This window comes from Chiloscyllium plagiosum, chromosome 11 (genome assembly GCF_004010195.1).
Source record: "Chiloscyllium plagiosum isolate BGI_BamShark_2017 chromosome 11, ASM401019v2, whole genome shotgun sequence".
Taxonomy (NCBI): domain Eukaryota; kingdom Metazoa; phylum Chordata; class Chondrichthyes; order Orectolobiformes; family Hemiscylliidae; genus Chiloscyllium; species Chiloscyllium plagiosum.
Window position 1 is genome coordinate 48,110,780 of NC_057720.1, and position 24,623 is coordinate 48,135,402.

A 24,623-nucleotide genomic window follows, 5' to 3' on the forward strand; every position below is an offset into this window, starting at 1 on the left:
TTATGCCCGAAACATTGATTCTCCTGTTCCTTTGATGCTGCCTGACCTGCTGCGCTTTTCCAGTAACACATTTTTAAGCTCAAATTCTCCATTATCAACATCCAGAGGGTTGACATTGGTCAGAAACTGAACCTGGCTATCCATTTAAATACTGTAGCTACAACAGCAAGTCAAATGCTAGGAACCTGCAACGATTAACTCACCTCCCAACTCCCCAGTTTCTGTCCACCATCAACAAGGCTCATGTCAGAAGTGTGATGGAATACTCCCCGCTTGCCAAGATGACTGCAGCTCCGTCAACACTTCAGAACCTTGACATCATCTAGGTCAAAGCAACCTGCTTGACTGATACCACATCCACTTCCTCCACCACTGAAGCTCAGTGGCAGCAATGTGTACTTCTTTAGACAACATCTTCCAAACCCAAAACCACTCCTTTTGAGAAATACAAGAGCAACAGATATATGGGAAGGTCACCACCTGCAAGTTCTCCTCTAAGCCACTCATCATTCTGACTTGGAAATTTATTGCCATTCCTTCAGAGTCACTGGGTCAAAATCCTGGAAGTCCTTCCCCAATGGCATTATGAGTCTACCTACAGCAAATGGACTGTAGCGGTTCACAAAGGCAGCTGCCACTACCTTTCCAAGAGCAACTAGGAACAGGCAATAAAGACTAGCCCAACCAGCGATGCCCACATCCCATGAATGAATTTTAAAAATTACCACAGTGACTACAGGTGAAGAGACTGTAACATTTCACAAAAGCAAATTGGTATTTTAAATGGAAGAACTTAAAAGTGTATAGAAAAAGGGAAGATGATCCACAGGGAATGAATGGTTTCAATTAAATGGTAAACATTGACGCAGATATGATGGATCGAATGGTCTAATCCTGTGCTGTTTCCATGGATCTACTGTATACGGTATGCACAATTGCTGTCTGCTAGTTACAGCTGAAACTTTGCACAGATTTTTATTTAGCCAATACACAGAGCGGGTCAATCACTGGGAGATGTATAACATCTCAGGAGAAAGTGGAGCTGGTTCAAAACAGAGGCAATGCATCTTGCATTCATTAATGGCCTTGTAGCAAGGAGAACTGGCATCCACTGAGCTCTCAAGCCCCAATTAGAATTCAGCAGCGACGGATAATAATGAAATGACTTTTCTGAACTGTGCAAGTTCTAAGCTGGAATTAGAATGGTGCACAAACAAGGCATAATATAGACACCAAATTTCCAGCTTTACTCAAGAAATACTATGGTGGTACTTACGTTCATTGTCTGTAAATATGAATTTTGCAATTTAAGTACTAAAGGTTATAACTAAAAATGAAAGTCCGTCATGATTCTTTTTGTAATCCAAAGTCAACTCCCATTGTTATTTATCTGCTTTCATCATACACACAGTGATCTTCTTGTGTGGTACTTCTTTGCTAACATCTGGACAGTTATCATCAATAATATTCAACAGTTCCTTTGCTACCCTATTGGGAGATCCACCAAACCGAAGCAAACAGATGATCCGCATTTTAGGAGCAAGTGCGTACTTTGCTGTGGGCTGTCTTTTGCTAACAATGTACAGTAATGATAGAGGGAACAGTCCTGCTGCCACTGTAACCATACTACAACCATGACTCATTTTTCCAAAGCAGGGGTCAATGTTATGAAGCACAGGCTCTCAAGCAAGACCCAAGAGGGATTCTGCAATGACAAGGCTGCAAGACCCTGATGGAATAGCAGCCAATACACTACTACAGTTCTTCAAGCCCAAAAAAGAAGAGAATATATTTTCCTTCGCCTCTGATGAATGAAGGCCTAAAGAGATGGGCTTCTCTTGCCTTGTATGAAGAGTGAAGAGGTCAGATCTAGGCCTGTTCATTCTAAGACTTTAGGAGCCTGCCTCTTGATGGACAAATTCATACAGGCAGATTCTGGAGTTGATTAAAACAGAGTAGTAAATTGGGAAATGTTAGGCCTAAAATAAAAACAAAGTTTTGGAGAAACGTGGCAGGTTTGGGAGGATTTGTGGAGACAGAAACAGAGTTTAAGTTTCAATTCCAGTATCACTTGTCTTTGGGATTGCACTTCTGAAGAACAGCCATGGTAGACTTGCAATGTTAACTCTGTTGCTCTCTCCACAGATGCTCTCAGACTTACTGAGTTTCTCCAACATTTCCTGTTTATATTTTAGATTTCCAGATCTGCAGGACTTTCATTTTTAAAAGGAAGGCAAGGCCATCTCTCTGCCCTAGAATTTAAGGAGCCGGAAAGGGATAACTGGTTGTCTTCCTATCAGGGTAGGAAAATCAAATTCAGCAATGTACTGATAAGTCTTACTGCCTGGTTTTAGCCCATGCTGTGCTGATATCTTGGCCAAAAATCCAGTTACACGTGACCAAATGACTTGAGGCTGAATGCTCACAGTTTTTCATCCTACAACCTTTCAAAATCAAGTCACTGACTTTAATTTAACCATGATGAAACAATTTAACCATGTTCAGCATTTGTCTGCGTTATTTCTACTGCATGCATTCTTTTATGTATAAATGTATATATTTCCAGCTTTTATTTTTACATATTGAATCAAGATGTGATCGAGTTCACATTAGTTGGAAATAAAGTGACGGTACATCAATTTGGATCATCATAAAATTTGTTTTCAGAAGAGGCAAGCTTCATTTCCAGTGAAAAATAAAACATCACTGGCCAACCTGTGGTGGTTACAGAAAATAAAACCTTTGCAAAATAAGTTTCGTATGAGATTGAAACTACATTCAATAATTAAGGGCAATGGTAAAATGGCAGAATTTTCTCAGCATACAGAACAGCTGTCATTAATTCAAATTTCATCAGATCTTAAGTCATTTTATTACATCAATCAACTAAGGGAGTTAAGCAGAGTGCAGCTGCTAAGCCTCTGCACAAAAACAGAGAAATACTTTTCTTGTTTGAAGGCCTGGAAAGCCTCTTGGAGCAAGGACATTAGATTTGATCATTTGAAAATCAATGGCAAACTCCCAAAGAGAACATTTCTATCACTGTCTTACTCCACCCTCCACCTGCTGACATTCAGACAATTTTCAACTTGTTTCCCATCATGCATCTTCCTGCTGGGAGGAGGACAGTACGGTTTAGTCTGGAACTTCATTAGAGTTGATATCAATTCTGATCTCTGAATGTGAAAGGTTTGATTTGAGCAGCATGACTTCAACGAGGTAAATTTTCTTCCCAGGAGGTGAAATACTGCACTTCCCTGCTGTGCTCCATCTAGTGGCCCTGCTGACTAAATTACCCATATGCAAAGGGGCAGATCCAAGGGACACATTAGGGTAAAGATTCTGATTGATCAATATCAAAAAAATTGTTTAAATGCTCTGATGTGACATTCCTGTGTATATTGTTTTTGCCTCGATTCTCACTCTTTTGAAATAAGCTGGTCAATACGTGTAGAAATAGCACACGGAGAAAAGCAGAACAAGCACATTAATTTGTGATATTGGATTAAATCTCAAATCTGTGCAGGTCAACCAGCTATGGCTCAGAACTTTACTGCTAAACTTAATAGATTTCCAGGAAACTTGCTCATTTGAAAGCAATCAGCAAATCTGTTATTAATTAATTAAAAGGCTGAAAAAAATTGTTTATTTATTTCAAAGATAATTACTCAATGGCCAATGTCAACCACAAGCAACAAACATTGACTTAGAAGCCAGGTTGCATTTAAACAGCCTGTCATTTCAGAACAAGTCATTTAGCAAGAGTGTGCTTACAATTTACAACAAACCTGATCTTGCAGTAATTAAAATAATGCTAGGAATCAACAGTAAAACTGGTATCATTTCAATATTGAGGTGATGCACTGACGGTCTAAGAATTTCAGCTGATCGCAAGGTGCATTTACTGCCTTTAAATTATTCCATGTGACTATAAAAGTAATTTACTAATTACTTTATTCAGTAACTTATACAAATTTGTTAACATGGAAGAAAAGTTTTATATATCTGAAAACTTGTCTGCTTTATTGTTACAACTTGCTATTTTCATGGTTTGTTGAATTTTGAAACAAAAATTCTTATAGAGAACAGGTTTTGCAGAAACTAGACATTATATTTCTCTTTTCATCCATTGTTATTTCGATTTACTGGCTGGGCATTAGCTTCATCAAAAGTTATGCTTTACAACTATTTTAGTACAATAGCAATGTTTACATTTGACGAGAAATACTTGAGTATTTGAGATTCTAAGTGTAACAGTTATGATTTTTAAGCAGCATTTCACAATTGCCAAGTGTAAGGATTACACTGAAACAGATTTGCTATTATAAAATAGTGTAGAAAAATGGTGTTTCATAGATATGTAAAAAAAAGAAAATGGATGCCATCGTAAAAGAGCAATAATATTACGATGAATAGCCAAGAGCTTGGTCACAAAGGGAATATTTATTGTAACCAATCCATTCCATCTATTTGCAACTAATTAGAAGGCTCCTTGCGTTTATATTTTTGTTTGCATTTATCTACTTTGTTAACTGCAAACAATCAACAAGTGACATGTGAGTGACTTTGGTTCAGCTGTGATTTTGATTTGCAGCCATTATGTACTGTATCCTCATTTCTTCATCAAATTTGTAACTGCAGCAAGCTAGCCACTCTAGAGATATAAATGACATGCTTTTCCACTTCATAATAATAATTGCATCCTTTTGGATGAACTCTTGTATGATCAGTGACCTTGGTGCAGGTTAGTTCCAGGTTCCCCTTAATTGAAGGTTGAAGACGGTAGCTCCAAAATTATGTTATGGCATGGTCACCAACTGTCTACGTTCAGTATGAAAAGCTGTTTTTTTTGGATCCCCAATCACCCCTTTTGGACAAGAGCTGGCTAAGTAGTATTCCTGGTTGTTGGCTGAATTTGTTTGATAAAGTATGGAACTATCTTCCTCTCTGCAGACACAGCAGCAGCATATCGTTTATCATTTACCTGGGGTTTAACTAAGTTTGAATCAATAAGTTGGGAAAATTTACATGTGGTATGGAGCTACTGGTGGAGGGAAAGTCTCACAGCATAAGATATGACAAGTCCAAGAACAATATAATACATAAGAGTACAAAACAGCAGACCTTAGGAAATATTACCAAAAATAAAAATCAATAGTGCGAAGAACACCAAACCAGAGCACTGGGAACCTTACAATTATTTCTTCTCCTCAACAGATCAATTTTATTGCAGTGGCATCAAAAATGAGGTCAGACATCTGAAACTCTCAAAGTGAGCTGACAAAAAAAATGCAGAACCTCAACTGTCAAATATCTAATTTCTACAAAGTTGAGTAAAGATCAAACCTTAGTGAGTGCAGCGTTCAAGTCAGTAAAATGGTAACAACATTGATGAGATATTCTCCCAAGTGAATTGTTTCTAAACTTACTCATTCTAGAGACTAACTTTACAACTACATAATGTAATTTAAGTAACATGCTCAATAATATTCTTCCTTTAACTTCTTTAAATATTTTGTGCTAATCTATAAGGAAGTCATCTGGATTGGCTGCTATCAGGTCTGTAACGACCTCAAGTTCCATGGTATTTCACATAGTGTCAGAAATTTCCTCCCTGCCTTGTCCCCAAACAGTAGCTTACGAACTAGCTTCTCCCTTTCTCACCCACAAAGCATTACAGTGATGAGTGAACCCAGGCAATTTCTAACCTGAAATACAAAATCAGTAAGCCTGACGTGAGGCTGAAAGTCTGTAGGTTCTCCTTAACAGTACTCTGAGTGTACCTGTACCATGTGGGGCTGGAGCAGTTCAAGAAGGTGATGCATCACGATCCCTATAAGGGCAATTAGGAATGGACAATATCGCTGACCTTGTCAGCAGTGCTTTCATCATGAGAATGAATATAAAATACATGCGCTTAGCTAACTTAAAAATTTGTTTTAACCTAGAATGTCAGCAAGTTGTATACAACAGGAGCAGTAGGAACTAATGGATCTCATTGTAAAAGCCAAATTATGCTTATTTGTATATTGTATCTAAGATAAAACAATTTATTTCTTGGCAGTTGCACCAGGTCTGGGCTCTGTTATTTTCAGTCATCAGCCATCTATGAAGGCAGGAACACACACTGACCCGAAATGAAAATCTGTGTCACACTGACACTGAACCAGATATTGGGCAGCAAAAAAAGGGACACTGTGAACAATAGACAACTTAATACCTGCTTTTGGGAATCAAGAAAATATCTTCTGTAAAATCCTTGCACATTGCAGCTCACCATTCAACAAAAGCACTGACATAACTTAGGATGGAAATTGTTTGTTCGTTGATAGCAAACTGCATTCAGAGATAAAATGATTACTTTTGTCTCAGTGGAATATTATAAAATGCGCAAAAGCATATCCGTCTCTGATTGTATGAAAACTGTCCTGCAAAATCTCGGCAATTTCGTGATATTTAGATTTCTTTCTGTTATTAGTCGGTTTCCTATATTTGAATACTGTGGATTAGTCACTAACTCTTGCTCATGTTTTTACTTAATTGATGGGCAAAGCCTGATCAGAACACTGAAACCAGTTAGTATTAGCCAGTTGAGACATATGTATGAGACATTCATATAAATGAATGAGACCTTAGATTTAAAGATACCTATGCAACCTACAAAGGCAAAAGAGTGGATATCCTGTTATGTACAAGAGTAAAGATCCAGCAGTGAGTGTGAGGCAGTTATCTGCAATCTCTGGGTTGAGCTGACATACTTAAACCTTACACTCCCCTGTGTTATGACGTAATTAGAAGTGCTTGATTAAATCACTGCCTTGTAACTTCACTGCAAACCATCTACGCTGCTGACTTTATTACTCATTCCTTTTCCAACAGAGAAATGGAATCAGGAGAAAGTGGACTCAGGATGCATTAGGCAATCTCTGCAGATGGATTACTTTTGACCAACCCTATGAAAAGAAACTTACATTGCAAACTATACCTTATTAGAAAATATATTAAGAATAAATAGCAGCATTTGTAATGAAATTTGAAAACATAAAGTTCATTTGTATTTCTTTCATGCATTCATGAGTTAGGTAGAAATTACACCTTTTAACAAGCCAGTGCAATATGTATGCGATATTTATGTATTGTTAGACTTACTCTCCTGGTTGAAGTTTGATCATGAATGCTAAATAAAAAGTAAAACTCCCACCTACTCAATATATGCTCAGTATTAACACTTTTAGAAAAAACTTACATATTACATTTAACAAAATCATTCACGTATTTTGAAAAGTTCATGTATATTTAGGGTTGACAGTCAAAATCCTTTTCCTAGAGTTGAAATGTCTAATACAAGGGGGCATGCATTTAAGGTGAGAGGGGGGAAGCTCAAAGGAGATGCGAGGGGCAAGTGTTTTTTTACACAGAGAGTGATAGGAGTCTGGAATGCACTGTCAGGAGTGGTGGTGCAGGGAGATACGATAGGAGCATTTAAGGATTAGGCTAATTTGGTGTCATGTTAGGCACAACATCATACACTGACAGGCCTGTTCCTGTGCTGTTCTGTTTCATATTCATTATGTATTAATGCAACAATCAAGATTAAGTTGCAAAAATGAAATCTGTCATTTTCGTTCTCCATTTTCAGAATTTTGATATTTTGCACTATTGTCACAGACAAAATGTTTTTTTAAAACCTCCCTCTTCTTACAATTGCTTCTGTTCTTGTTTCACACTTTCCAAATCTTCTGGTCTGTCTGCTGGTTTGTCTTTAACTCTTGTTGTCTCCATTTTTCTTTGTTGTTTCCATTCAATTCCACTAATATTTATCCTCAGTCTGACTTCCTATTTCTGTACATCTTTATTCAAATATGTAAGTCATCTGAAATAAACAGTGATGGCAAGTTCCAAAAGTCCACAGCCCAATCCACTTCACTCCACTGTGTTGTTACCATTTGCAGTAATAAAGTGGGGAGAAAGAAGACAATGGAGGTTTACACATAATTAAATGCATTTGCTATAATATCAAACTAAAGCTCGGCCAGATAACTGAAGGGCAAACCGTTGTAATGGTGTTTTTAATTATGATATTCTGACATTGGGTCCTCATTTTTAGATTAGATTCCCTACAGTTTGGAAACAGGCCCTTCGGCCAAACAAGTCCACACCGACTCTCCGAAGGGTAACCCACCCCCCTCTGACTAATGCACCTAACAACTATGGACAATTTAGCACGGCCAATTCACCTGACCTGCACATCTTTGGAGGAAACCGGAGCACCCAGAGGAAACCCACGCAGACACAGGGAGAATGTGCAAACTCCACACAGACAGTCACCCACGGCTGGAATCGAACCTGGGACACTGGCGCTGTGAGGCAGCAGTGCTAACCACTGAGCCACCGTTTCGCCCTAAATAGCTTAAGTACCAAATCCAGTGACATATATTCGCAGAATTTCTGTATGCTCCCAATGTTTTAAAGAAAATTGTATGTATACACTGACAAGAAGTGCAATTTGGAAAGTTTGTATTTTAACACCATAAAAAAAACCTGTAAACATCTCCAAGTTCTTGTGATCCTGGAAAGAGACTGACCTGGATGGAGTCCTTGGCCAAGCAATCAGATCCTGCACGGACCAGCTGACAGGAGTATTCACAGGCATCTTTAAACTGTCCTCACTCCAATGTGAGGTCCCTATCTGCTTCAAGAAGACCACTGAAATCCCAGTGTCAAAGAAAAAATCAGGCAACATGCCTTAATGACTATTGCCTGGTGGCTCTGACATCCATCACAATGAAGTGCTTCAAAATTTTAGTAATGGTACACATCAAACCCAGCCTCCCAGACTGCCATGATCCATTACAATTCACATACTGTCACAATAGGTCCACATCAGACGCCATCTCTATTACTTATCCCTAGAATATCTGGATAACAAGGGCACCTATATCAGACTCCTACTTTTGACTTTAGTTCCACCTTCAACACCACACTTCCAACAGAGCTCATCTCTAAATTCCAAAACCTGGGACTCTACTTCCATCTCTGCAATTGGATCCTTGGCCTCCCAAACCACAATCAGTAAGGCTAAGCAACAACACCTCCTCCACAATAATCCTCAACAATGGTGCCTCACACAGCTGCACACTCAGTCCCTTATACACTGACCACTGTGTGGCCAAATTCTGCTCTCACTACATTTACTAATTTGCTGATGACACCACCGTAGTGGGTCGGATCGCAAACAATGACGAGAGAGTACAGGAAAGAGATTGAGTGCTTAGTGGCATGATGTAAAGATAACAATCTCTTCCTCAATGTCAGCAAAACAGAGGAGCCGGCCATTGACTTCAAGAAGCAGAAGGGAGAACACGCCCCTGCCTGCATCAATAGTGTTGAGGTGGAGATGGTCGAGAGCTCCAAGTTCTTAGCAGTAAAGATCACCAACGATCCGTCTGGTCCATCCACGTTGGCACTACGGTTAAGAAAGTACATCAAAGTGCCTACTTCGTCAGAAGGCTAAGGATGTTCATTAAATCCAATTTTTATAGATGCACCATAGAAAGCATCCTATCCATCTGTATCACAGCTTGGTATGGTAACTGCTCTGCCTAAAACTGCAAGAAATCACAAAGTTGTGAACACTGTCCAGTGCAGTCTTCCTTCCATTGTCTCTATCTATATTTCCCACTGCCTTGGGAAAACAGGCAACACAATCCAAGAACCCTCCCACCTCGGTTGTACTCTCTTCCACCCTCTTCTGTCAGGGAGAAGATACAAAAGTTTGAAAACACGTACTAACAGATTCAAGAACAGCTTCTTCGGTGTTGTTATCTTACTTATGAACAGATCTCTCATACATTAGAATTGATCTTTCTCTGCAGCTGTAATATTATATTCTGTATCCTGTTCTATTACCCTGACGTACTTATGTAAGGGAAGATGTGTCTAGATAGCATACAAACAATACATTTCACTGTATCTTGGCACATGTGACAATAATATATCAAATCAAATCAGCAGTTGATTTTACTCTTCAATGTCATCAAATGGTCTACTTATCATATTCCTTAATCTCTTTACTCTCCTGAAGTTTCAAACTGAAATATTAGTTGGACTAATTATAACAATGGCTACTAGTAAAATATATGTTACAAAATCACCAGGATCTGTTTCTGTGCCTTCCAGCATTGGTATACAGTTACAATTCAATCTATTTGCTCACTGTTTCTAATGCTACAAACCTTGATGCAGTTAAAAGTTTGTTTAGTTAATTATGTAAAATCAACAGAAAACCATAGCTCAGTCTATTTATTAACTTAAGCCACAAAGCTAGTACATTAAACACAACAAAAATATTCAATATTAACAGCGTTCAAGACAGCTATGCTTGCATAAACTTTTGCAATGCTAATTTTTTTCAGCTGACTTAAATCTCAAGTATGTGCAGCAAAGTGACACTAATAATGAATACTGGAAAATTCATTTGTGATTGTAGGTGCAAGTTTTATACTGAAGTGAGCTTATAATTCATCACTCAAGGGGCTAATAGCAATTTGCACAACTGTTACACTGTGTGCCTCAGAGAATTAAACATCCCTCCACCCACCCATTTCCTGTGGGTAACCTTTCAGACTGAACACCAAGACTTTTAATGTCTAAATATAGCTGCCAAGGGTATACGTTTCTGTACTGGCAACAGTTATTTTAACTGCACTGTTCAGTGGCCTGCCTGAATTATTGTATTAATATAAAGTAAAACTGCCTATTCAATTAAATTGCAGTCCACTCAACAAAGTCTTCACACTCATTGCAATGTTGAAACATAAGCACAATGTTTTCAAATTTAATGATGTTTTCTCATCAAATACAAATGATAAGTGCATTTCCCTGATTTGCAATCCACAACAAGGTGCAAGGACAATTGTAAATAACATCTGAACAGAAGAGCAAATGCGAATGAGATGAGCTATATGAGGATAAACAGAAGTTCAAGCCTCTTGCAAGTAAATCCTTAACTATCAATACCTTCATCACCAGAGATTTGGTAAAATTAAATATTGAAAACAATTCCTTCACCTGAAAAAACTTTCCAAACTGAACTACAAGCATTGAAACTACATTACTGAAACTTAGCTCGGAGAACAATTGAATAAGCTGCGTACTTGGTTTGGATTTGTCATGGAGGTTTTTATGGATAGGTTTAATGCATAAAAGGTCACTAAAGAGACGTCATGCTGATTTTTGTAGAGACTTCAACCTGATAACAATGGATTTCTTCACATACACGTTTTTCAAGTTTCCATGTAATAAGTTTAGTACCAGATACCATTCGACCAATTATCTACATAAATATGCTAATTATATTGCAAACATTCCCCAATGAAGGCATTAATGTTCAGCTTGGGAGAAACTGGGAATTAGAAATTTTTCAGCTTGTAAAGAGTTAAATGCTGTTAAAAAGAATTTCTGCACAGATTAAAAAGATTTCTTTCAGTTTAACAATACTTATTTTTTCTATTAACTTAACTGCACACAGTGTTAAATATGTGCTTGCACAAAGTACATTTTTCATTCATGTCAGGCGCTCAATGGTTAACAAAAATTAAACTGCCATGTTTTCCTATTCTGCAGCTTAAAGATCTTTATATCGCAACGTGATGAGACAGCTCACAGAAATAAGGAATTGGTATGTATTAAAGAATCAGATCTTCAGCACATCAGTTTTTTTTTAATTTTTGAAAACGTTGGTTCGCTTTGACACAATATTCAAAGCTAACATCACTGAGGGCTTTCACTGAAAGTCACTAGATATAAAACTGCAATGTTCATTGTTAGCTAACATACCTAATGTAAAAGACTTCAAAAGAACTTTACTATATTTAGGTCTTTTCTTTAGAACCACTAATGGCATTCAATTCTTACAATCAATTCCCTAATGGTTTAAGAGCAATTTGCTCCAACACTATTACAAAAACACAGTCTAGTTTTAAAAGGACAGCTGTTCTTCTGCCCAGTTTCTTCAGTGAATACTGCTATAGTGCATCTTTCATGTCATATTAATACATACCATTTTCTGGCTGGTCCTTGATATCCTCACTTTCCTGGCTAGGGCTTTCAGACTGACCTGAATCTGAAAGACAGAAAATACAAGCCAACCTATTAGAATAGATCATAGAAACTTCACCACAGAAGCAGGCCCTTTGTCGCTGACAGTTCCATAAACAACCTACAGATTTTAATCTTTGCACTTGCCCCATAAGCTTTAATATTTTACCTCCTCAAATACATATATTATTCCGCTTGAAAAACTGACTCAATTTTGATCGAATCTTATTGTAATGAAGTTATTTGGAATAATTTTGAGGTGACAAAAAGGCCAATTAGACGAACACAAAATGGCATAAATTATCTTTTCAAAATTGCACTAGCGCTTTAGAAATGTTGCTCTTGTTGATAAATGTGATTGATTGTAACATATTGCCTAGGGTCTCACTACATTGGAGAACTGGTCTGATGCAGGGTCTCCAATTTATTTTCGATAGTGAGTTCGCAATCTCAGCCAGGTTTCTCCTGGGATGGCCTGAGTTGAAAATCACTTTTAGTGAACATGAACGTGAAAAAGATACTTTGTGCCAAGACTGCATATAGGGAGAATCATTCTTCTCTGGATGGTGGAAGATAATATTGTATCTCTCCAATGCTTCCTTAAGGATGATAGTTGGTAATTATTTTCCTAACTTAATTAATTCTTGACCCATTTTCAAGGACACGTCAGTATTTCATAGTGCTCGGGTGAGGACAAGCACTTGCAATGGTGTTCAATTATTGATCGTTGGGAAACTTTGCAAATGTCAGCACTGTGCTATTAGCTAACATCTAAAATACTTCAACACGCACCAGCACTGCATCCTATCCAATACACATTGCACTAATATCACAGCGGAAAAAAAATCATCCTGCAGTTGTACTTTATTCTCTCTCAGCACCTAGATAACAGAAAGATTTACGTGTGCTTTAAAGACTCAAGCACCTTCTTTATTCAACCACTTGCTCTCATCTCACAAAGAGTGATGGCAGTCTTCAAGGTTTCTGACTACCTTGCCTCTCATCACTATGGCATATACCACCTAAAATGAGGAAGTGTTCATTACTTCCGTAGCCTGTAATATTGTCATCATCATTGAAATCTCTCAATCTACAGCAAGTGGAAACGGTGGACTTAGTAAATAAATTTGTATTGCATCATCAATAATGGAGCAACAGCCACCCTTAGTTGAAGACTTGGAGACCAACATCAAATGCTCTATGAGTCAGCAGCAATTTCAGGTGATTTTCACACCTGATGATGGACAACTAGAAAGAGACCAATCTGTCTATTCTTGACACAATGCAACAGGTTTCTCACAATCAGCAGGATGCCTGAAGGCTGTGACTTGCCAAGTTAAAATGAAAGCATCAAGACATTAGGAAGAATGTCCAAAGACACTGATTGCTTTCAAAATGACTTCAAGCAATGTATCAATAGATATTTACATAAGATATTTTCATAAGGTGTCAAAGATTCGTTGCAAACTATTAAATTTGGGATGATACCAATCAGTAGCACCTCAGGAACTATGCCCTGTATAAATGGGCTGCAAGGAGTACACATGGACATCGTTCTCTCTTTGGAGAGAGGCAGTGCATCTAGTTCCTTAACTCTAAATCATTTATCTTAACTTTGCTACTGCAAGAACAGCCAAAATCTATAGTTCATGGTGAACCATTCAACCCTTCCAAATTATTTATTTAAGATGTAGCTTCAGCTTACTTTTTAAATTTTTTCATGGGATATGAGCATCACTAGTTAGGCTAGCATTTACTCTTATCCCGAACTACTATGGAAGAAGGGTGATGTGGAGCAGCTTTCTTGAACCACTGCAATCCATGTATTCTAGGTACACTCTCAGTGCTGCTACAAGGAAGATCCAGGATTCTGATCCAGTGAAAGTGAAGGGAAAGCAATACAGTTCCAAATCAGGGTGACTGAGGATTATTAATGATCAAGTGCTGTTTGGTAGTGCTGTTGATGACATCTTTCATCACTTTGTAACTGATTGAGAGTCGACAGGTAGAGTAGTAATTGGCCAGTTGAATTTGTTCAGCTTTTCTGCACAGGACAACTCACTCCCAATTGTATACGACTTGCCACCACCACTGGGGCATGGTGATGTTTTTGTTTGAAACAAACATTCATAATAACTTGTCTCACAGAAATTGCCAGGCTGCTGGAATGGCTCTCAGTTTTGACACAAGTTTCCAGATATTACTGAGGAGGTCTTTGTAAGGGTACCAGGGCTGTGCATGCTGCTGTCATTTCTGGAGCTTTGGTTGCTACTAGGTTATCCATCCATTTGCATTCCTTTTGTCAGATTTTACAACGGACAGACACAAGTGTATGGCTTGCCAGGCCATTTCAGAGGGCAGTTAAGAGTGAAGCACATTGCGAAAGTCTGGGGTGCCATGTAGACCAGACCATATAAGGGTGGCAGATTTCCATTCCTAAGTGCAGGTGATGTTCGTAACAATTGATGGCGGTTTCACAGTCACCATTAAGACAGCTTTTAATTCCCAATTTATTAAGAATATTCAAATCCCAGCAAGGCAGAAGGTGAAATTTGAACTCCATATCCCCAGAAGCTGAGCCTGATCTCTGGCAGAGAGTGATTACTACTATATCACAGCCTCCCCTTTTCAAAGACAATGTTCCCTGTGGTAGCCTGAAAATTACTTTGACATAAAGCTTAATGATCTGCTAACTTTGATAACTATGCAGAGCTTTGCAGACTCAAGGTTTTACACAGGTTAACCTGTAGCAAGTTACAGAGCTTGACAAAATGATTCCCTGAAGCGCAGGCTGCAAGGATAGTTTTCCTCTATCGCAGCCAGGTAAGTGTAGTTGTTTGTAACCAGGAAATATTCTGCATTAATAATTCTGAAGATTAAGGACCTGTGGGATCTGTAAGATGGCTTTCTGGTAAATATGGTGAAACTTTCACCAGATATAATTTTCCACTATCAGAGTTTGCGGACTCGGTGTGTAGGTACAGATAGAAGTCAGTACCACTAAACTGTAATGGCATTGTGAATCTACTTACAGTACATGGCCTGAAGGGGTTCAAGTAGTTAAGTTACCACCATTTCAAGGTGATTTAAAAAAAAATCTACGTTTATGTAGCTAACCAGAAAACGCAAAGTTTGGGGTGGATGTCCAGGACTTCACCTGCTCAACACATTTGACAGAAATCCCAGGCATCTATCAGCCTGATATAGAAGGCAGTTTATAGTGAATCTTCTAAAGATCGATGCATTTTCTGAGGGTGAGGGCTGACTGAAATTCACTCATGTCCATTCAGGAGTTAAAATCTTGGAACTGCCTTATAACAGCACTGCAGAGTCCCTACAACCCTCTGACTGCAGCTTTTCAAGTAGACGGCTCTCCGTTGTCTTCTCCAGGTCAATTATGGTGAGTAATGAATGCTGGCAGAAATGCACAAATCACATAAACAATTTTTTAAATGTCTTAAACTTCATTTCACTTGGTATGCCAGACTCCACTACGATTGTGTCCTGACTGAGTTGTAAATATAGGAATTTGTGGGGGTCTTTGCCTTCATAAGAAGTGTTCAAAGGATCTGTCCTCTCAAAGGCATGCTAGAGTTATTAGAAAATTCTGTCAGTCTACACCGAGTTACATTGGGAAGCTGGCTGGACACAAACAGAACTTCAAGACTATTTCCCCGCTGTCCAAATAATGTGCCACTATCAGAACATGCAAGTATCAGAACCCCGCTGAATTAGAGTAACCCAATTACTTGGGAAGACATCTAGATAACAGACTGTAGGCTTTTGCACATGTACGGTTTTAAGGAAGGAAATATATGTCAAAACGTTCAGTGCAGAAGCAGTGCACTGCTGGGAGATCCTGCAATAAATTATATGTCCAGCAACAGAAAACAAAAATTGGTTCTTCTCAGTAACACATGCTTTTGCAGTTTAGAATCATGCACTCATTTCATATGGATCAAGTGAATGAGGGAAAGAAGTATCACTCAAAGTTATGAAATTCAGCAGTTTAATAATTTCAAAAACAAATGAGGTGTCTCCATGTCCATAGCTTGGTCTCATTCCAGCTTCCAAATGTACATGTTCAAAATGCAGCACACAGCAAGTCAAGCAGGCAAGCATTATCTCTCAGCATCAACCACCACCCATACCAAACTAACCCATGACCACTATCAGTTGGGAGACAGCATAAAATTAGTTCCAGACACAGATTGGAATTGAAAGGATATCTTGAACCTTAAGTTATCAAAGTTCCTTTGAAGTTTTCTAATCAGAATATAGTCAAATTAGCACATCAACATCTTTAACCACAAGCAAGTGGAAAGTGCTAATTTCTCAACAATCTTATTGTTCAACAGTAATCAACAACCCCAAATCTCTGGGGAATCCAACTTCTTTATTTGAGTCCATATAGAGGGATCTAAAAGTTGCCTTTTATTGGTTCTTGGTCTGTGCCAGTGCTGCATCAAAACTATCCATTGCAGTATGATACAATGCCATGTACATTTGCAGCCTTTTTCTACCTGATAATAATGTCATCAGGAAATTTACCTGTGAAATTCTTGGAGGACTGCAGAGTACTTTATGTACTGGACAGCTACATTTGTATAATGTTGGGGAAGTTCATTAAGTAGCCAATGAGAACTTTAACTTCTTTCCCCGTTCTAACTTTAGAGGATATGCAAAGAATGATGATTCTTTGAAATGTAAAATTTGAAAAATCGCAATTGAAACTCACCTCCAAGCTAACCATTTCCAGTTTTAAGGTGGTAAGAGGAGCAGCTGATTCCAAAGAGTTGAGATGGAACTTTAAATGTTATCATGAAGACTCATTGTCATTCTGCTTTCCAACTTAAATTTTGGTCATCTAGGTTTCTCATCAGGCAACCAAGGAGAGTCAGGATCCTGAAACTTGCCTGGGACCCCTCTGTGAGTGGGCACCTCCCCATACATGTCTCCTTGAGGGCTTCCCTCAGGAACTGGCAGTCAATCCAATTGCCTCCCCCACCTCCCAGTCATAAATCAAACACCCTCCCTTCCTGACCTGAGATCAAATCGCCTCCTCTGTCCCCCTTCCCCTTGTGAAACCACACCCTCATCAAAGTAACTTTGTAAAAACCATATACCATGAGGAATTCTCCAAACACAAATTTCAGACTTTCAGAATTGTTGCAATAGCACAGCTGATAAATATCTAATTTATTGTCTGTGTAGTGAAGTTTCAGAAATTCCCTTACGCAGGTTCTTATATACAAGCTATTGCACTTCAAAAATAAAGCAATCCAAAATGAAAAATAGCTTGAGATGTTTGGACTTGAAAAGTGCAGTATCAATAAAAATATTATGATCAGAAAATATTAAAATCTTCAGCAATGTGACAGAATATTGCCTTTATTTCCCACGTGCCATCACACACATCTAGAAACCAGGAAAAAGTCTACTAAAATACTCAAACATTTCTGGCTCAAAATATAATCAAGCTTATTCAGATCCTGTCCAGGAAGTGACTCCTTTCCTACCAGGGATCCTTCATAAGATAGGAACTGGTCAAAGGTGGACAATGACAAACTAGCTGAGCTGATACTATTAAACTGTCCAGTTGGAGGTTAAACAAACACATCCTGAAAAACAATATTGCAGACCATTGAACAGGAAGATTAAGTTGCGTAAAATCCCGATCATAAATGGGAAGAAGTCTCATGAATCTAATTACTGATTCTATACCTAAATGCCATTCCCTCTTTCGAAGAAATTACAAATATAACTTAGTGTTCATGTAATTCTTTAAAATCACTAGTATGATGTACTGCAGTTTTTTTTCCCCCAAAATGTTAGGTTTAAACTTCAGTTAATTACTCTAAAAATATTGACATCGAGTATAGGCCTTGATATGTGATCCGAGGACTGCTCTTTAGTAATAGTCAACTTCTGAACAGGCACCCTGTAAAAACGGAATCCTTTGTGGTTAGTATTTCAAGTCTTGATCATATCTACATTCCTCGTTGTAACTGAAAGAAGCTTAACCTTTGAGGGAGTTTGAAACCACTTCCAATTAGTTTTGTGGTTTTTGAAAAAAGATATGCAATGACTAATGATGGAACAAGTGGCTTTACGCGTGGTTTGCTTGACACGATGCTAACACTAATTCTAAAACTTCAGAAGTTGTATTTACTCCAGTTCTCATATATAAATGTACTTCTCAGTGACCTGGTGATTAATATGCCAACATTTTGGATGGAAGATTTATGGACCTGATATTAGGGAATGATACTGTCAGTTAGCCCATCTCAAGGGAGGTTTTGTTGTGCTCAGCCAGTGCAAAGGAGATAAGGTGACAGTTCATGATCTGTCTAGAAAGCCTGCCAAGTTAATCAATAAATATTAATAGAATTAATGCAGTTTTTCATAGACTGAGAATTTTATAAACAAATGTCAGGTAAATATTTGACTTGTATAAAATCAAATTCAATAGCATTTTGTACCAACATTTTAACATTTGAAACTTTTTACAAAACATTCTGTGTGAATGTACAATTTGTATAAAATATGTTATGTACAATAAAAACATTCCAACTTATTCCTCGACAGTAATTGGCTAAACAATGAAAACACTATTCATAGAAGGCAATTAAGAAATGTTGTTCAGTATTGATGGTGTAAGTGCTAATCAAAGACTAACATTTCATGATCATTACTCCAGTATGATTTTCGCATGACACAGCACTGATGCTATTTACAGTGTCTAGTGATCACAATTCAATATGGAAATCCTTTTCACAAATAGTCTTTAAAGCAACTGTCCTTTAGTTTATCCAGAGAAAATTCACAGCCAGGCAGCAGACCAATGGGGCACACATGAATCACGTTGTAAATCTTGAACAAATTGCCTGGGACTTTTAAGATTTAAAATAGCTGATGCTCGAGACATGAAGAAGATCATAGACAAAATGACAGAGTGTTCTACTTTTTTTCAAAAAAGATTTATTTTTAACAAATGGCTAAAATATAGTTTCATTCATATGCGGGTCTAACAATTATTTGTCACAACCATTACCTCCCCTGTCTCTCATCGTGTTGGCTCAGCCTTACTTCCAGACAAAAATAAACACTTTAAGACTTTACTTGTTTGTATTCCTCTCAGCAGCATGCTACGCATCAGCAGCTAAAAACAAAGAAACTTTTAGCTGCTCAGACACAGTACAGAAGCGCCTTGAACAACGAACCAGGGGAGAACATTCACAAAGCCTGACAGTCCGTTCAATGCAAACTTCAGGGCCATAATGCATTCCAAGTCCCTGCACTAATTAAATATGCATTTGCACAACCCGATCGATGAGAGTCATGGATCGAGTGACACACCTGCGCATCTTGGGCCGAAAGCTCCCAGAGAAAACACAACTGCCTTCTTATCTTTTTTCATAGCCTCTCAATTTCTTCACCCAGATAACTAATTTAATTCTCTCACCCTTCAGCGAAACTGGATTAGGAAAGTCAATACTTTCTTTGTGCTCTGATGGTGGATACTGTGCATTTTATTCAGTTTTGACCTTTTCGACAAAGACAAGACAATGGCATAGGTTCCTACAGTAAGCTGATGCTCCAGGTCTCACTGGGAAGTTAAACAAACAAAAAAAAATCAGAAACCCCTGCAGGCCTCCCTAGACAAATGCTTCCAACCCATGGATGGTGAATAAAAATAACATGCAAACTATATATTTCTAAACACAAATAAATGGCTCTTAATATCCTCACGTTTCACTCTCAGATGTCAACAAATATGGTTGGAATGATGTCATCATAAAATGGATAACTACAGTAAAATGTTAATTATTCATGAATTAGTACTAACAGAACTGCATATCGCAAGTAAATGTTAAGCAAAACGAAAATTACACTAATTTTTAATGTATGGATTGTTCACAAGCTTCGTTTTTTTTGCTCCAGATTAGAAGCTAAGCCCCTGATACTGTAACAGGAAATGGGGCCTCTGTACAAGGCAAAGCTATGGGTCTCTGAAATATTTATGTGCTGTAATAAGACTGGAATAGAAGCAAAAACAGAAACAGAATTCATGTCAAAAAGTACCATCTGACAGTGAAGTGTACAAGTAAAAGCCCTAATATACAGTTGAGATTTTAAAAAGAGGCACATGCATTATTACATTCTTCACATTTCCAATGTGCAGACTAAAATTGACAAGATTTTGTTCACATAGAAATAAGTTACAAATTGTAAAATATATAAAAGTTTCTCAGGTATTTTTTCATAAAGTGAACATGACCAAATCAACATAGGTTGTGTCATCACTTGTTATGTTAAAATTGCTTCTCAATAAAACAAAAGTATTGACTTAACTTCAAGTAGCTAGATGCCACAATACCTTTGAGCTACAGCACTCCAGTTCCTGTGGAAAATAGTCAAAAGGAAGAAAACTCAGTTGTGACATCTTTCACTGGCCACTCTGAGCTGTGTAAATTTGCACATGAAGTGCAGTGACCTGGGTGGACTGCCCAATGGTCAGTGTGATTACAGTGAAGCAGAAGTTAGAATTTTCAGAACAAACTGAGTACATATGAAAGGAAAGCCTTCTCCAAAGTGAAGGTTGAGCACTTTACATTAGTGGTGATAAATATTTGATCATATGAGCAGAGGAAATGCCCAAATCATTTAAAAAAACTTTATGGAATGTGGGCATTGCTAGCTGGGCGAACAATAATTGCTCAGTCATAAACGTCCCTGAGAAAATGGTTGTGAGCTGCGTTTACGAACTGTTGCAGTCCATTTGACTTTGGTACACCCAAGATGTTATTAGGGAGGTTATTTTGGATATTGACTCAGCAGCACTGAATGAACATTGATATATTCCCAAATCAGGACGATGAGTGGCTCAGAGGGGAAATTGCAGATGGTGGTGTTCTGATGTACCTGCTGTCTTTGTTCTTTTAGATGGAAGTGGCTGTGGGTTTGGAAGGTGCTGCGCAAGGTATTTTGGCAAGTTTCTGCATTTTATTAGAGTGCCAACAGTGGAGGGATTGAATGTTTGTCAATGTAGTGCCAATCAAACAGGTTGCTTTGTCCTGGGTGGTGTCAAGCCATTTGAGAGAATTTGGAGTTGCACTCATTCAGGCAGGGAGAGTGTATCCCATCATAGTCCTGACTTTGGGGCCCAGAACGCAAGTTCCTCACAACAGAATTCATAGTCTCTGACCTGTTCTTGTAAACATAGCAGTTAGATGACAGTTTATCTTCTTGTCAATGATCACCATCAGGCAGCAATTGCTCTAAATCATCTGGCCAGTAGGAAGTTCCATACATATAGCATGCAAATGAATTAACTTTTGGTTCCAAAGTCGTGGCTATGAATGTAACATTTTGTCAGGTCAGGATCACTCTTTTACCAAGGGCCCTTTACTATGAGGCCATTAATTAAGCTTGTTTCATTGCAGCTCAGACTTAAAGTAGGCTGTTCACCAAATGGTTCCAGAAACAAGTATGAAGTCATCTCCCAGATTACTTTGCCAGTTTGATTTGTCCAATATAAATTATTTCTTCATTTATCTGAATATTGTGTAGCTGTTGCATTGTTTCCATTAGTAACTTCTTGCCCCTTGTATTTCTTATTTCTGTCCAAATAAATTCTACACTTTGATCCTCTGAGCCAAGATCAATTCTATTAATGTACTCAATCCTCTGTTATTAACAGATAATCTCCCTTTCCTTTCTTCCTGTCCTTCTGAAATGTCCAATCCCTCTGAATATTCCAATCCTAGCCACGGCTGTGGCTAGTCTCTCCAATAACTATCATAGCATACTAATTTATTTCTACTCAAGTTATCAATTCATTCATCTTGTCACAAATGAAACATACATTCTGATATAAACCCCTTAGTTCTTATGTTTTCTCCTCACTCTGAACTTTTGATAGCATATTCTTATTTTTGTAAGCTTTGTTCCTTCCTGTCACACTGTTTTATCATTATGCACATTGCAATCTTGCAGTATCACCTTATGCTTCTTACTAACTTATCAAATCTCCCTTCACACAAACTCTCAGCTCCCAACATCCCTGTATCTATGATCAGGTTTAGATTCCTCTCTATACCCTTAGTTATACGTTGATTCCAGTATGATTTAGCGGAAGGCTGTCCAATTGGTACAACTCGTTGTTTTGCTGCCAATGTCCCATGAATCAAAACCCATTTTTTCTGCACTAATCTTTGAACCGTGCATTGAACTTTGTAGCTTTATTTATTCCATACTAATTTTCTGATGGCTCAAGTAATAATCTGAACCTGTGTAATTCTTCTTTTTGAATTGGATCCTAGTTGCTCATGCTCCATCAGCAATAACCTCTTTTCTAGCTTGACATTGGTCCATGTGGCTGGCATTGACCAATGTGGATTATATCACTTTACATTTCTGGAGTTGGTCAATTGACACAGCAAGTAGGCCAAATATAATTTATTGCTGACTTACTGACATCAGTAGGCCATTTGCGTAAACTCATTTTTGTCGGTTCTTGGAAAACCAATCTATTAGTCCTATTAATCCACCTTTGTTTCATATAACTAGAAGATAATTTAAAATTATTTTCTGAGATTAATGTGTTTAAACCCAAGTTTACTTTGTTCCAGTCATCCTGAAAGTTGCGTGGACAGTAGGGGCCAGTTGCTCATCCTCACTCATAACATAGGATTTCTTCATTTCAGGGCACATTTATTTTTAAAAGAAAGGAAAACAATTTTCAAACTGTCTTCAGCAAGCAGTCCCTCTATCACTCAGTGGATAAAGAGTTTGTGTGGTGCCTCAAAATGATGAGTTCTATTTCAAGAAGGGCATTCTCCTCACTACCCTTAGCTGAGGAATTGAAATAATTCGATTTGATTAGCATAATTAAACTAGATTATTTAATTAGATAAATAATCTAATTTAGCTGGATGAATGGATAATTTTATTTACAACAGACACCTGCCCAGCTTCCAACAATTATCCAGCAACCCTTGAAGAACATTTCTCGGCATCAGAAGAGTTGAATTCAGCTCTGAGCATAGAAAATTTAAAAAACGAAACACTTGCTATTCACTCCTACATGAGACTAGGCATTAGGGTACTTTTTAAGAGAATAACAGCTGCAGTTGTATCTCAATCTACATTAACCCTCAGGGTCAGAAATGCAAGAGGAGGAAATCAGGTGACGTCAGAGCTTTCTTAGATTATAGCATCTTTCACATTATTTTCAAGTATGTGACTTATTCTGATGATTACTGGTCTAGGTTATAGCACTAAAACTCAAACAAGAGTGGTGTGTGCCAGTGTATTGTGAAGAAGATGTAGTATATATATTTGTAAACATATTGACTATGCTAGAGGGAAGTGTGCTTTAAAAAGATTAAAATTGCTTTAAAAAGATTAAAATTGCACTACATGGTACTGTTGGCAACTCCAATGGCCAAAAATTCTTGTACGTTCTGGGTGGAATAACTAAGTCAAAAAGCATCAGTGGTCAAGAAAATTGGTGTTATGCTGGGTTGGGATGAACATGGTTCTACTCACTATAAAAGCCCTTAGATTGCGAATGGCAGAACAAGTGATAATGATAAATAGTCCTACTATAAAGACAATACCAGCTATGCAGGAGCTCATTGCATGCTTAAATTACCGAAATATCAATTAACACGGCAAGCCCACACAGAGCAACAATTGCTTACTCCAATAGTTAAAGAAGGCCACAATTTTAGGTTATCAGCAGTTATAAACAGTACAGTTAATGTTTACCTTTACTCTTACAGTATGCCATACAAAACAGTAAAAGGGGCAAGAATGATTGGATTTGTACTCAATTAAAACATGAATGCAGTACTTATATGATGTGCCATGAGAAACAGGTAACAAAGAGGTTATCCTTTAAGAAATTCATAAACAGCCCATTGACATACACAATGTTCATCATACGAAAAATTGCAATCTACATGAATACAGCTGACAAACTTGCAAATGTACTCCAGCATGATTTAGGGCACAGGAGGGAAATAAATGGAGCTGGAAATGCACACGTGTGTCAATATCTTTGAAATGGTGATTTAAAAATGTATAATTCAGAATGTAAAACCTATGTTCAATATTTACAGATTTGAGTGCATCTTCAGCACATAATTTCTTAGATTACAGTTTACTCCAGTGTTTCAGTACTGGGATGCAATCTTTATAATTTTTCATTTTTGCACAGACATTTTTCACTATCTTGTTACAAACATCTCCCATTGTACAGAAAGTTAGCTCAGTCTACTATTGGTGTAGTGAACACTATTCTAAGGTGGAGGATTAACGTGCCAATTGATTTTATTTCACATTTACCTAATGGAACTCTTATGTTATTATCAGGCAATGAGAACATTAAAGGAGAACTGCAGAAATAGCCAGAAGACAGCAACAGCCTGCATTGCAAGTAATAGAGAAAGTCCAAATATGAAAAGTTAGGGTGGGGGGGGGGGGGGGAGGGGGTTAGAAAAGAGATGGAATACTAT

At 37.8% G+C, this 24,623-nt stretch overlaps 1 protein-coding gene across 14 annotated transcripts in view; it reads right to left on the minus strand.

Annotated features, from left to right (window-relative positions):
- nfia (nuclear factor I/A) overlaps nucleotides 1-24,623 on the minus strand; it is a 677,405-nt gene that overhangs the window by 222,266 nt on the left and 430,516 nt on the right. For 12 of the 14 annotated variants that reach the window (XM_043699275.1, XM_043699269.1, XM_043699272.1 and 9 more), the window contains exon 3: nucleotides 12,062-12,124. The exons of the other annotated variants lie outside the window; for them this stretch is intronic. In XM_043699275.1, the coding sequence (XP_043555210.1) occupies nucleotides 12,062-12,124 (63 nt within the window). The remainder of the gene's footprint in view (nucleotides 1-12,061; nucleotides 12,125-24,623) is intronic. 14 annotated transcript variants of the gene reach the window in all.